The 15,013-nt window shown below is 36.0% G+C and overlaps 1 protein-coding gene and 2 non-coding genes across 3 annotated transcripts in view; all 3 read right to left on the bottom strand.

Moving 5' to 3' along the window:
• The window catches only part of LOC145679301 (uncharacterized), a 33,148-nt gene extending 28,804 nt beyond the window's left edge, over positions 1 to 4,344 (bottom strand). The window contains exon 1 of the mRNA XM_081749888.1: positions 4,278 to 4,344. Coding sequence (XP_081606014.1) covers positions 4,278 to 4,344 — 67 coding nt within the window. The remainder of the gene's footprint in view (positions 1 to 4,277) is intronic.
• A 2,940-nt stretch (positions 4,345 to 7,284) lies between these two features.
• On the bottom strand, positions 7,285 to 7,357 carry TRNAV-UAC (transfer RNA valine (anticodon UAC)). The gene has a single exon. It is a non-coding gene; the product is annotated as a tRNA-Val (tRNA).
• A 5,718-nt stretch (positions 7,358 to 13,075) lies between these two features.
• On the bottom strand, positions 13,076 to 13,148 carry TRNAV-UAC (transfer RNA valine (anticodon UAC)). Its single transcript has one exon. It is a non-coding gene; the product is annotated as a tRNA-Val (tRNA).
• Between the last annotated feature and the right edge of the window lie 1,865 nt (positions 13,149 to 15,013).

Below are 15,013 nucleotides of genomic sequence, written 5' to 3'. Positions count from 1 at the left end.
TATAGTACCTTGTTAAAACGTTTGTCATCAAACTGTCAAATGTAAATCGCAGTAAATTGTGTAATCTGCAGTAAAAAAAAAAAGAAAAAAAATCCATGCTATTTTCCGATCGTTATAAGGAAGAAATACCATCAGCGGCGTAGCGAGCATTACAAGATTGGGGTGTGTGTGTGAAACTTGACATTGCCAAGTTTTGATTTTAAAAACTGAAAAGTCTTTCGAAAATCTTAGTCTTACTTTTACCAATCCTGTGGAAATCTACACAGCAACCTTATTTTCATATTCGTCCCATTGAATGCCTCGTCTGTGATACGAACACGAATAGCCCTTGTTGCACTCTCAAGTGCAATTTTTCACCTCAACTCAGGATCATTATCACCATGCACGATGCACAACTGCTAATTTGACAACGTGACATGCACAACTGCTTATGGTTACGTGATAATCCGCGTCACCCGATCCTCGCGAGAACCTCTAAAGCTATAATCTGTTGTAGAATAGCATTAAAAACGTAGAAAAAGGTAGGCTATATTTACTGCTTGTGATATAGGGACAAACATTCAATTGAGGGGTTCAGTGAGAGACCAGGCTAACCTGCACACAAATACCTCCTTAGCTCATCTACTTCATATTTTGAGGACGTTTGGTAAAACGCCGGATCTTGTTGGGCAGGATGCGGAAAAAGGCTCTAGCAGAGAAGGGGGAGAAAGCCTGAGAGAATGTCTTTGTAGAATGATTTTCTACCTAAATGAATAATGTACGTAGTTAGAGAAGATGAAAATGCACTATAATATATATTATAATATCAGATTTGATTCTACATTAAATTCAATATTTATTATCGAATTGAAATAGTGAAATTTATTGTGAAAAACAGGGTGCGAAATCCTTGGGGAACAGGGGAATTCCCCCTCCCCCACTGAATATTTTTGGACAAAATTCCCTCACTAAATCCTTGCTGGGGGGATAATACACTGAAATAGTGTCAGAAGTTTCCAAAGTAATTACCGTAATTCATATGTAAAAATGTGTATTTCATATTTAATCATATGAACTAGTGATCAGCGGTATACTAGTAATACCTAACTTTGTATAGTTTACTACTTCTGGATGCCCAAATACGTGAACTTTCTATATCGAAACTTTGAAGCATAAAAGTGCGCAGTTTTTTATTATTATTATTTATTTATTTATTTTAACCCTTTAGTCCTCGTCTCCCCCCACTTCGATTTCATGATTTCGCACTCTGATGAAATATATTAAATACCGGTAGGAAAAATACTAACATATAACCTCCCTTTTAGGCGCTCCTCCAACCAGGCGCCCGCGGCACGTGCCTCGCTTCCTCCCCGATAGTTGCAGCCCTGTGAGCTACATAAGTAACATACAGCGGTATATGTAATGCTTTGACTTACAAATGCTATAAAGAAAGGAAGAATTGCAATTTTTGTTTAACTTTCGAAAGAAGCAATTATGGGATTAAAAATAAGGCAGGAAAGGCAACACATTTGTATGAAAATGAAGTGAAACACATACCGGTCTTTGCTTTCACCCAGCAGACGTATTGTTTTCAACCCCAAAATGTGACTTTCGTAATCTTGCACTTAGGTTCACAGCGAAAGCGACGAAATGACTTGATTCCAGTGCCGTGCCGTGGTAACTTAGAGCCCTGGTGAGAGTATATGACGGTGCCCCCGTACATAACGCGACAGACCAGCCGCGAAGCGCCACCATGCTTAGCGCGAAGCGGTAGAAAATTTTCAAAATTAAACCATGCTTTCTCTTGATTTTGAGCACTTTTAATTACTTTTTTCCGTGCATTTTATACATGTGTACGCACATACGCTTTCCTCTCAAAGTTTGTGCCCCTTTACATCTGCACCCGGGGCGGTCGCCCCACTCCAAGGCACGGCACTGCTTGACATCCATTGTAGCTTTTCTCTCCACCGAACAACACCCCCAGAAACCTACTGTGATACTATTCCCAAAACACATTTTGTTCCATTCTCCCTACTCGAAAAGCCCAGTAAATAGAGTCTTCCGTATTAATATTATCACTTTTTGTTCAAAGGGAAAGGTCTATTCACACACAAAGCAGACACGGCTACACAATATATTTACTCTGGTATCAAAATCTATTTCCCTTTGATACTTTACTACATAGTAAAATTTATACTAACCAGTCACTTCCTTGTTCTTATGTTATTAATAGGCCTATTTACTCTTATTAATCTCCACAATCTGCGTGTTGTCTTGTATACGCACTCTTGATTTTGAGCACTTTTAATTACTTTTTTCCGTGCATTTTATACATGTGTACGCACATACGCTTTCCTCTCAAAGTTTGTGCCCCTTTACATCTGCACCCGGGGCGGTCGCCCCACTCCAAGGCACGGCACTGCTTGACATCCATTGTAGCTTTTCTCTCCACCGAACAACACCCCCAGAAACCTACTGTGATACTATTCCCAAAACACATTTTGTTCCATTCTCCCTACTCGAAAAGCCCAGTAAATAGAGTCTTCCGTATTAATATTATCACTTTTTGTTCAAAGGGAAAGGTCTATTCACACACAAAGCAGACACGGCTACACAATATATTTACTCTGGTATCAAAATCTATTTCCCTTTGATACTTTACTACATAGTAAAATTTATACTAACCAGTCACTTCCTTGTTCTTATGTTATTAATAGGCCTATTTACTCTTATTAATCTCCACAATCTGCGTGTTGTCTTGTATACGCTCTTGTATCAATTGCTTTTGCGTCCAATACTCTACCTGCAACCGAAGCGCTTCTTCTATCTTTGTTTTAATTTTGCACGCCACCTCTATTCAGGTTTTGTCAGTGGTACAATTTCCCAATTTTTCATTAAAGATTCTTCAAAATATTTAGGAATATCAAATGAACAAAAGTGAAGTGTAATCACTTGCAGAGTCGGATTTAGGTTTAGTGGGGCCCTAAGCTGTTGAAGGTAATGGGACCCTTTACGTGTCCAGGCGAACGTAGGCACCCTATATACAGAAATGGATAAACTAATGATATTTTAGGAAGCAGGCTAGCAAAAGGGGCACCATTACTTACATCATAGTAGCCTACACAACAGGAAGCACTGTTGCTACGTCCTACGTATATGTAAATTTTATTTTACTGATTGATTTTCTTATACATTGGAAATGGATATCCAGTTTTCTTCAGGTTTTCGGGGCCCCCAAATCAGTGGGGCCCTAAGCTATAACTTGTATAGCTTATACGTAAATCCGGCACTGATCACTTGCAACAAGTAAAGAAGCTTTCAACTAACATCAATTTATTTCAAGATAGGAAACTACACATAATTTATGCCAAGTCTATAAAAGAACTGATAATGATTTGCAGCACGAACAAAGCGGCATTCTTCAAATTGCCAACTAGGTATTTTAATTTGCCAACTTGTTAAGAAATTGAGAACTTTGGGGCGAAGCTCCATCCTTACCCCCCTCAAAGACGCCCCTGGATACCACACTATTTTTCGATCGGTATGGTAAAATAGTATTTTCCATACTATTTTACCGTAAATTATTAATTATATGTAAACTTTGTTATTTTCAAATGACTCAAGCGAGGTAATCTTACGATGATGTTTTATAAGCTGGTCATTTGGGGGGCTAAGAACTCATTTGGGGGGCCTGGCCCAGATGGGCCCCCCGTGGCTAACACCCCTGAGCTGCTCCCAAAGGCCTGAAAAAAAATCGTAACGTTTGGGAAATTATGCCAATTTGGCATGTTTCACTGTCCAATCTCCCCAATGGGCCTGGATAAAAAAAAAAAAAAAAATTCTGACATTTTAGGAATAGTTAGTTCTTTAGTATACCATAACACACAATAAAGCGCGTTTTGTGTTTTTGAGCAGAAGGGGTCAAAGTATTAAGTAATGACGTCATACTTTAGAAGGCGTTTTGTTCACAAATTCAACTGGAAATTCGTTGTTGTGAAGTAAAATAAAGTAGAATAAATGCTTAGTAAAGTCACGGCCCTAAAGTTCGTTTCTTTCCTCTAGTGTTGTAACACTGTCTTTTCACACTCACAGCAGCACTGGTGAAGAATGTCACTATCAGCAGAAGGCGAGGAAAGTCAAAATGCACGCTCGACAAAAAGTCCGTAAGTACTCATTGCTCTTGCTGTTTGCTATATCAATGATATTCAATCATGTTTATTCTTGTTTCAACTGTCAACTCATGCAGAAGACTGTTGTCCTTTCGTTTGGTCTACATTCCCAAGTCAGTGAACACTTACTCGCTCTAAACACTGCTTGCTCTTGCTGTTTGATATTTATAACAGCAAACCATTTCAATCTGTGCATAACGCTAAGTCCTAATAGTAAACAATCAAGTTAATACATGTCGCAACCTCCACTGCCTGCTTCTCTTATGCCAATAGATGTCGCTAGCGTCGAACAAATTTGCACATTTCAAACTATTGCGATGATTTTTATTACAATGCCGTTTGAAGGAAATAAATACATTTGAATTTAATCATATCAAAATATGTAGAATAAACCCATAGTATGCAGCAGACTGAAGGCTTTATCGCAACAAAGCTAGTATTTGAAATAAATCAAAACAATTTCCTATTTCGTTTTCACAGCTATATGTATGATTTGAAAAATTCTGAATTTAGAACCAAGACAAGAATAAAAGGTTCCGCCCCGGATCGAACTGGGGACCTTCTGCGTGTAAAGCAGATGTGATAACCATTAGACCACGGAATCGATGTTCGTAAACATCATTATGAATTGAAAGCAAAACAAATCTTCAACCAACAACATGAACCATTTCTATGAAAAAGAATTAAAATGGGGATCTTCTCCGTGATATGATAACTATTCTCTACAAAATAACCAAGTCTTAATGTTTTATAAAACGAAATATCGATACGTGGAAGTCCGTCATAAAGAATTCTCGACCACAATGCTTTCTCCAGGGACTCAACATCCAACTGATATAACATTCTTGGCGTAAAGCAGATATGAGATAGACTTTATTACGAAATCAACTATTTCCAAAAGCATAGGAACTGCACTCCAAACTTCAGTCACAAACAGAGCAGGGCGGTACCAACAACCTTTTCTTGGAGGGGCTCCAAGACTTTTCCAGGAGAACCGGACTTCTACATACTAAAAGCCTGTTTCAGAATGTGAAAGCCATTATAACTTAGGCTATATGCATAAACTATATTTATGTCACACATTATTATTATTATTATTATTATTATTATTATTATTATTATTAGTAGTAGTAGTAGTACTGGTAGTAGTAGTAGTAGTAGTAGTAGTAGTAGTAGTAGTAGTAGTAGTAGTAGTAGTAGTAGTAGTAGTAGTAGTAGTAGTAGTAGTAAACATTGATTTAGACTCTGTGTAAAACTAGAATCACAGGTTGGAGGAAATATGCCAATAGTCTATTCATCGGAAAAGAAAAAAATTGTTGTCAGTTCGACTTTGAGTAAATAAAACGTTTGTGTTATCCTACTAAATTTCCTCGCTCTAATTAATTAAACTAAATCATGTTATGTTACAGTTATTACAGCAAACATTTATATGTGAAATACGAACAAATTTATAAGCTGTTTTCGGACAACTTGGTCCGAAATAAGGCAGGTTCAAAAGTGAACTATCGTTTGTGGATCTTTCTCAATGACAAATGACTATATATACTAGGGTCATTATGTATAGATAAAACATTTGTTTATGAAAAATCAAAAAATCACATAAGGCGTATTTGAGTAAATAATAATAATAATAATAATAATAATAATAATAATAATAATAATAATAATAATAATAATAATAATAATAAACTAACCTTGTGAATTTTTCATTGCAAATGAAGTATGCCTTATTGTTAGGTTATTAATGAAATGTGAACAAAGTCGCCGGAGTCCCTTTTTGAGAAAATAGTCCAGTAAACTCACTCCCAAGCATAAAGTACCTTTTTTGGAATTCTCCTAGTAAACCTACTTTTGCCATATTATTCAGCTGTAAGTGGAATATTGATTTATGAAGCATAAACGAAATTATTAGAGCCGTTTCTAAGAAAATCAAAATTCTTTTTTTTTTTTTTTTTTTTTTTAATTTTCACCATTTAGAAAAGTATTCTTATTCTTAGGGGTAGGAAGAAAATAAATAAATATCGCTGCTAGGGAATTTTATAGAAACTTTTAAGTTTTAAAATCGGTTGTCGATACGTTGAACCTTGGCGATTGAACATCTTTATATCAGGAAGAATGGACTGGCATCCAAAAATCCGTTTTCCGACATGTAGGGATTGCGAAATGTGTAAATCCGCTAAATTTCGGATTTACTCGAATTCGAATTTCTCACGATCGTGATACTTTCTTCTCTCTAACTGATCCTTGAAAATAAATAAAAATGGGAAAAATATAAAAAATATCGAAGAATAAAATAAGGTCGCTCTCAGACAGTAGTTATGCAATAGTATAATAGGCTAATAAAATATGTAGTAGGTAAATAAGAGTAACATTGTTCATGATTAATCAGCAGCAATGGCGTACTCAGCGCACTGACTCGCCTCAAGCCTTCCACTAGCCTTTAGTACAGTAACACTGAGATGAATTCTGAACAGCAAGTTTATGTTCCTATTTCCGCGTTTCTCCGTTCATTCGCCTATTTATTAACATCGCCATAATCTTGCTTTCATTCTTCAAAATTGAAACCATCGTCTAATTTAAAACCACACATCATTGTTCTGTATCAAAACCGGTAACACCAGGCGTGTGTTAATCAAAACACTGCACCCTGTATGTTAAAATAACACGTTAAAATGGTAGTCATGCTATGAACACTGACTATGTTAATCCGAAACACTGGACACCGGATATTAAAGTAAAACGTGAAAATGGTAATCATGCTGTGATTATTGACCTGTGTTAAAATTGAGTTTAAGTGATTTCTTTTGTTTTGCTGTATACTTGACTATCTCAAATATAACATCCGAATATTTATGACAAACTTATACTATGATTTGTGGTCCCGGTTCGACTCCCGATGAGAGTTCACAGAAAATTTAAATCCGACAAGGAATGAAATTCATGCTGAAAGATATACAATCATTAAAATCATACGTCTCCATTGGCCTAAATGGCATATCTAACTGTTGGACGTTAAAGTAAAATTCTCACTTCATTTTTAATATGATTTATATAATTACTGGTTATCAACTACAATTTGAAAGATTTTTTTAGTTGGCTGTCAGTATTTCTTTATTTAAAAAATAAAAAGCTTTACTGGTTCCGCCCAGGATCGAACTGGGGGCCTTCTGCGTGTAAAGCAGACGTGATAACCACTACACTACGGAACCTCTGTGCTGACATTGAGAAATTACAACGGAAAGAGAAAATATAGTACTACTAGCGCCACTCGGGAGGGGGGGAGGTAAGAAAGCCCGCGCTGTTGAGAGTGAAATATGAATCATCTGCTTCTCCTACGTGCTGTTAGAAGTCTTTATCATCTGTTGGAGGGAATGTGTGCGCCGCAATCTCCATTTTTATCGAAATACATGCGAATCTGAAAATGTGTAGATAGAAAGAAACAAGAAGATTTTTTAACTTTGTAAGCAATATTTCACACTCATAAACTAAAAAGCGAGAGACGAGAGAGTGTTATGGATCCTCTTGGTTCATTAATTACATTGTCCGGGTTAACCTTAATGTAATAAACGTGTCCGAATTCACCCTTCCCTAAACGTGGCCTATTATTGTTAAGTTCACGAGCTACAGAAGCAGAGCTTTGGTCTTCAGAAACAAAAGGAAACTAAAATCCAGCGGAATCACCATAAGAGAAGATCTGTGCCAGTCAAGATTACAACTCCTTAAGATGGCGACAACGAAATTCGGTACAAGGGACGTATATACACAGGATGGGAAAATCGTCATCATAAAAGACAAGGTAAAGCATTTCATAACCACAGCTAAGGAACTTCAGTCGGTGTAATTACACAGAAGAACAAAACTGGGAAGTGCTTTTATGTTTCTTTCTATTATTATTATATTTTTATTTCACTAATATTTTTTTTTTAACCAATGGTTAGTGCCGTCCTTCTTATAAAGTGCAAGGCAGAAGTACTACCTCTGTGTGTAAAAACTGACTCCCCCTTTGTACATTATCTCGTTTTGACTGCTTTTATTACCAACAACTTTCTGTGCAAAATAACTTACTCTTTAATATTCATTATGTGCAGACAATCATGCTTAAAACATTATTACGAAAACGTTTGCTCGAAAATGGACAATAAACTGGAGCGTGTTTCATATATAGTGAATATCTTATACGTTGTGTGCTTATATTCTTTATTTAGTGAGTGTGTTGCATTGTATCTAAAATGTTATAGTGTTGTTGCTTGTGGTTTCCATGATCTGTGCCCGTTTTCTCAATCTAAGCCACCGACGGAAGCCCTTGTTCATTTGCAGCCTGACTGCAACTGTACTGTAGATACTCACAAAATGTCTCATTACTGCTTTTTACGTTCTTACTATGTAATATCGTTTAAATTGTTTTATTGTGTCTTAAGCTTACTAAGTATGAATTCTCGGGAAAATGTAAGAAGTTCAAAATATTTTACAAACTTCTGTCTCATATCTGAGGTAAGTGCCAGGAGGATAATCACTGGGTTAGATATTATAATATACATAATACGTACCGTATGTCATAAATGTAACTATGAGTACGACTATGGGTAACTCTACTGGACATTCTCATATTCTTGACCTCTCTGTTACTAACAGAAACCGTGCTGTGGTATGCACAATACCTGCAGATGTCAAAAGAAAATTTACCGTTATGCATGCTAATGTTCGCTCACTTCTTCCGAAAATTGATGAAGTAAGATCTCTTATCGCTACGAATGAATGTGCTATATTTATTGTAACTGAATCATGGTTAGATAAATCTGTTAATACTGTACAAATTGATGTACAAGGGTATTCCGTTTTACGACAAGACACGGGCAGAGGTGGGGGGATAGTAGTATATTATCTTAAAAACCTAGAACTTATGACTTTTGCATCCAGCTCTGGTTACGGATTAGAGAGACCAAACATAGAATTTCTTAACTTTACTGTAAAAATAAACTCTTATTCAATAGGTTTTGCTGCATTATACAGATCACCCAATATATCGTATACTTCACTATCAATTATTGAAGATATTGTCATCGAGCTCTATCCACAGGTCGATTCTCTGTATTTAATTGGCGACCTGAACTGTGACCAAACTTGCATAAACAAACCTGAAACGGTATATTTCAACTCAATATTAAATAGGTTAAATCTTATTCAAATAATTAATGAGCCTACTAGGATAACTGAAGCAAGTGAATCTTTGTTAGATGTTATTGTTACTGATAACAGAGACAGACTGGCGTTGCATGGTGTTAGTCCCCCTATTGGAAATTCTGATCACTGTGTTATATACATGGTTCTTGATATTAATAAACCGCCTAGCCCGAAACCTGAAATTCTTAGCTGTCGAGATTATGGTAGTTTTGATGAAAATCTTTTCTTTAGCGATGCTCAATACATACACTGGGAAAACATTGAGTCATTTGAAACAATAGACGGTAAGGTTTCCTTTGTACAGGATGCATTAACACATATATTCGATGTACATGCTCCTATTAAAAAGATCAAGCTTTCTAAAACTAAACTCCCATATCTCTCAAGTAATACCAAGCTATTAATGAAATTGCGTGATCGAGCACATCTCAAGTTCAAGCGTACCAAAACCCAACAAGATTGGGAAGAGTTTAAAAGGCTTAGGAACTTTACAACGTCAGTGGTTCGACAAGAAAAAATTGCTTACTTCTCTTATCGTATTAAAAACTGCACTGCAGTTAAAGACAAATGGAAAGTAATACAAGAGCTGGGTCTTTGTAACAGAAACAATGATGTAGCACTTTCCAGTGAAATCAATGATCCAAATGTTATTAATGATCATTTCGTCAGTCTTCCTGGTTTGCCTCCTATTAATTCTGAGAGAGTTGACAATCAAACTAAGAAATTTCTGTCTAAAAAACATCCACAGCTACAGACAACATTTCTATTTAACCCAATAAATGAATCCGATGTGAGAAAGGCGGTACACAGCATAAAATCTAACTCATCTGGCCTTGATGCAATAAGCACTAAAATGATCAAATTAGCGTTGCCATTCATACTATCACCTCTAACGAAAATAATTAATTATTCACTAGTTAACGGCTGCTTTCCTACTGCCTGGAAAACAGCAAAAGTGGTACCGCTACCAAAGAAACCCCGCGTAACTTCCTTAAACGAGCTACGTCCAATTAGTATCTTACCAATAATGTCAAAGATCGTAGAAAAATTAGTAAACCAGCAATTATACGACTATGTAAATCATAATAATATTATCCCTATTATTCAGTCCGGTTTTCGTAAGCATCATAGTACTGTCAGTGCGATGCTCGAGGTAACAGATGGGATATTAAACGCAGTTGATAACTCTCAAGTTGCAATCATAGTCCTCTTAGACCTAACCAAGGCCTTCGATCTAGTTAATCATAACCTGTTGTTGGCTAAACTAAGGTATTATAAATTTTCTGATACCGTCATAAACTGGATTGAAAGCTACTTACTAGGCAGGAAGCAACAAGTATATCTTAGGACAGCTCAAAATCCCTTATCTTCGGCACTCGTTATAAACAAAGGAGTACCTCAAGGATCAATCTTGGGTCCCCTTTTATTTTCTATTTACATTGCTGATCTCATAGATTCCATTAAATACTCTACTGTGCATTGCTACGCGGATGACACACAACTTTGCATCATGTCATCACCACAAAATATTGAACAAACTGTAGAACTTGTTAATAGAGATTTGACCTCTGTATCTGAATGGTGTACTGATAACGGTCTTGCCATCAACCCAAGTAAGTGTACATTTACGATTATAGGAACCTCACAACAGTTGAGTAAAATCAAGGCATCGGATCTAAAAATAAAAATTATGGACACTTATATTTCTTACTCTACCCATGTGAAAAGCTTAGGACTCATATTGGATAAGGAACTAAACTATAATAATCATATATCTACTCAGTGTAATAAAGCTATTACTTTATTACGTCGACTTTACAAAGCCAAAGACTTTCTATCTCAGTCTATGAAATTATATCTCATACAAGTTCTTGTTTTACCGTTATTAGACTACTGTGACGCTGTATATGGACCATCTCTCTCTGTTTACAATTCTAAAACTATACAGAAAATACAGAACTCGTGCATTAGGTTTGCCTTTAACTTAAAGAAATTGGAACATATCCTACCAGTGCTAAATAGAAACGACATTTTAACAATGTCGAGAAGAAGATACCTACGCTATAGTTGTCTGATATATAAAATCCTTAAAACTCAATCCCCACAATATTTATATTGTAAATTTACAAAGCGGTCACAAATTCACTCTCACGTTACGCGTAACAGTGAGAAATTCAATGTACAAAGACTTAAACTGAAGATAGTGCAAGGATCATTTTCTAGAGCAGGTCCGAGAGTATGGAATGCGATACCAAAAGCTCTCACGGAAATAAAGTCATTTAATTCATTTCGAAATTCATTAAAATCACATTTGATGAAATCCCAGCGACTGGCCTCTGGCACTTACGACATGTACAGTTTTATGTAAGAGCTTAGCTAAATCCAACAATATCAATACTTTTTATTGCATATGTCACTTGTTTATTTTCTGATTTATTCTTTTACTTGTATTTTTTTAAAGTTTTTTTTCTGTTCCTTTTGATGTGTAATGTTTAATATTGTATTCTTTTGACAAGGGTTAGGTGGTAGAGCAGCCATGGCTGAACCTCGCCCGCTTCAATAAAGACATTTTCATTTCATTCATTTCATTCAAACGTCCGGATTCGCCCGTTTTCAGCACTGTAGACGTGTGGATGCGTTGAGCAGGCGTGCGCAAATTAATAGAATTCTTCCAAGATGCATCGAGTAAAGTAGGTTCTTCGCTTTCTATACAGTATATGTCCTACTTAACCATTTGCTGACAACCGCTTCTGTGTAAAACCTTAACATATTCCACTAAAAAGTTACATCAGGTCAAAAAACGTGCATGAACTTTCCTGTTTCCTCTTCTTTTCCCCACCGTCGAAACTATATAAAGCTCTTTGCACTTCCTACTACTAAAGAGGAAATAGGGAACTCTTGGAAGATACGGTGCTTCAAATAGGCGTCACAACAAGTCTCCATATTACACATGCGATGAACAGTATTATCGTAAGCTTAGGATGTCCGAATTCAGCGACTGTCCGGAATCACCCGAATTTACTATCTATCTATCTATCTATCTATCTATATCCTGCTTTACATTGGATAAAACGGCAAACTATGATATATATATGATCAACGGAGGGCTAAACCATAGTTTGCCGTTTTATCCAATGTAAAGCAGGATTGAAGCTCATTTTATCCAGTTTATACCTGAGCGTCAAGAGGGGGCTATAGCCCCCCTTGGATCCGCCAATGTATATAGGCCTATATATATATATATATATATATATATATATATATATATATATATATATATATACATTTTAGGTATTACATATTTTCTTCGTCAAAAAAAAAAAAAAAAAAAAAACTAGACGTCAACTATTCACTCTGTCATGTCTCCCTAATCAATGTTCCTTTCTTCTATAAATCATATTAGGAAATACTGCGCAAATCGATTCTTGTTTTACCTACCGTTACGCATCAATGAAATAAATGCTTTGGAAGGAATTTTTCTTTGCTTCGATATCCTTATCTCTTTACTACACAAACTTATACTATGATTTGTGGTCTCGGTTCGAGTCCCGATGGAATTGTACAAAAAATGTAAATCCGTCAATTAATGCAGTCCTTAATCATCCATCTGCATTAGCTTAAAAAGCACAATTGTCGAACCATAAAGTAACATTTTCATTTCATTTCTACTATCATTTGGATAGTTGCTGGTTATCACCAACAATTTGAAAGAAATTTCTTGTTTAGATAGAAAAAAAGAAGCTTTTTGGTTCCGCCCAGGATCGAGCTGGGGACCTTCTGCGTGTAAAGCAGACGTGATAACTACTACACTACGGAACCTCTGCAGGAAAAGGAGCAAATTTACTAATTAAACATTGTCGATTTTCATTCCCGTAGGGGTGGGAGGGTTTTCTAGCCATTTGGCTACTTTGTCCAGTGATTATTATTTAAATTTCCTTGTCTCCTCCATGGTTTCCTTTAGTGAAGTCTTCTGGCACTTTTTGTGGGCTATTGTTCTGCAATGTTTATTGACGCCATCTGCCTCCTCTGTCTTCCTTTTCGGGTCATCTTTGTTTTTGCTAGTCTTCTGGGGCTATTCTCTTCTTGATGGGCTCTTGTATTCCGTGGGTATTGCATAATGTGAGAAATCAGTGATTTACTTATAGGTATTACTGGTGAGTCATTTTTTTACTCATATTTTTTATATTTTTTAGTTGATTTGTGGTTAAATCAAAAATTATTTATCAATCAAATTTTCGGTAGGAACACTTCTGTGGGTAAGAATTCTCAAATCATAACACACTACAATGGCAACACTTGAGGGAATTTCTTGATGGAAACAAATTTATGACTGCAGTCTAAGGGAAGAAAGCTTTCTTAATGTAGTAATTCTTGTGTACAGCTTTCCAGGGTTGTATGAAGTTTCTTCCCGTGACAAACGGATGATATTTCTTCAAATGTTGGATATTCTAAATTTTAATTAAATAAACTGTCACATTTAAATGACTATAAAGGTAGAAATGCATTTAGTATTGAGTCTGGAGGCCGAAATGGTCCTTAAAAGAACTATGTCGACTGATCCATGAGTCAGAAAACTGAACCTTCAATAATTCAAGGACAATTATATCATAATGAGGACGGGGCTGTCATGTTGAATCAGTACGGTGAAATTGCAACCTTCATTTATGCTTGAGATCACGTATTCATCAAGAATTATTTTGTAGCTCTCCACAGTAAGAGTAACTTCGATGAAAGACGGGCCGATCACTCTCACACCACACCATAATCTTATATATTCCCAACCTTTTCAAAGGATCTGTTCAATGAAGATTTGCCTCACTTCAATAGTTTTGTACTAACTTCTACATTAACGTAAAACAACGTCACTGAACAAAACAATTGATAGAAATCATGGTTCTCGTTGATTTAGCCGCACACTCACTCTCAGACTTGTATGCGACGGTCAGGGCCACCCTCGCTAAAGCATTTCAATACCTTGTAGGGATGCCACTTTTCCTTCTGCAGATTATGACATTCGGTTACACTTACACCGTGTTTCAGTGATATACGGCAGATATTCTTCATTTGACTTTTGCAAGCAGCTGCTGACACATTAATTCATGTCACTTCATCTGTAATAGTTTCAGTCTCCCACTGTGAGGTTCTAGTGCACCACCACCACTCTTTCATGTTACATCAACATCTTCTTTCCCTTACGTAGCTGTACACAGTAATCTGACATGAGAAATAATAAAAAAAAGTCTCCATAACCTAACTTTTGACTCATCCTGTATATTGGGAATGCAAAATATATTGACAGTGTTTGAATAGAGTTTGAATATGTATAGGGAGCCTTTTAACTTTTTAATGCCTTGCTATCACTATTTTTGCTTTATCTTAGTCTCTTTGCATATGTTGTGTTAAACGAAATAGCACCATAGCAACGAGCAAAATATGATATACTATTCGAATCCATTGCGTAAGTAATTTGGAGGCATATGAAGTGGAAAAACAGTATATGATACAGTATATGTTATATTGCAATACGCGTTAGATGAAGCATAACTCAACCGAATTACACCATAGCAAAATAATATAAGTAAACTGGTACGATTAGTGATCAAGGTTACACATTATAAAGTGAAAGTAAATAAATACATATAAATAGATATGCGTGTTATATTAGTATTAGCATAACTAAATGC

The sequence above is a fragment of the Thermobia domestica genome, chromosome 2, assembly GCF_964235325.1.
Source record: "Thermobia domestica chromosome 2, izTheDome1.hap1.1, whole genome shotgun sequence".
In the NCBI taxonomy this organism is placed as follows: Eukaryota; Metazoa; Arthropoda; class Insecta; order Zygentoma; family Lepismatidae; genus Thermobia; species Thermobia domestica.
This window is presented reverse-complemented; position numbering and strand designations above follow the sequence as displayed.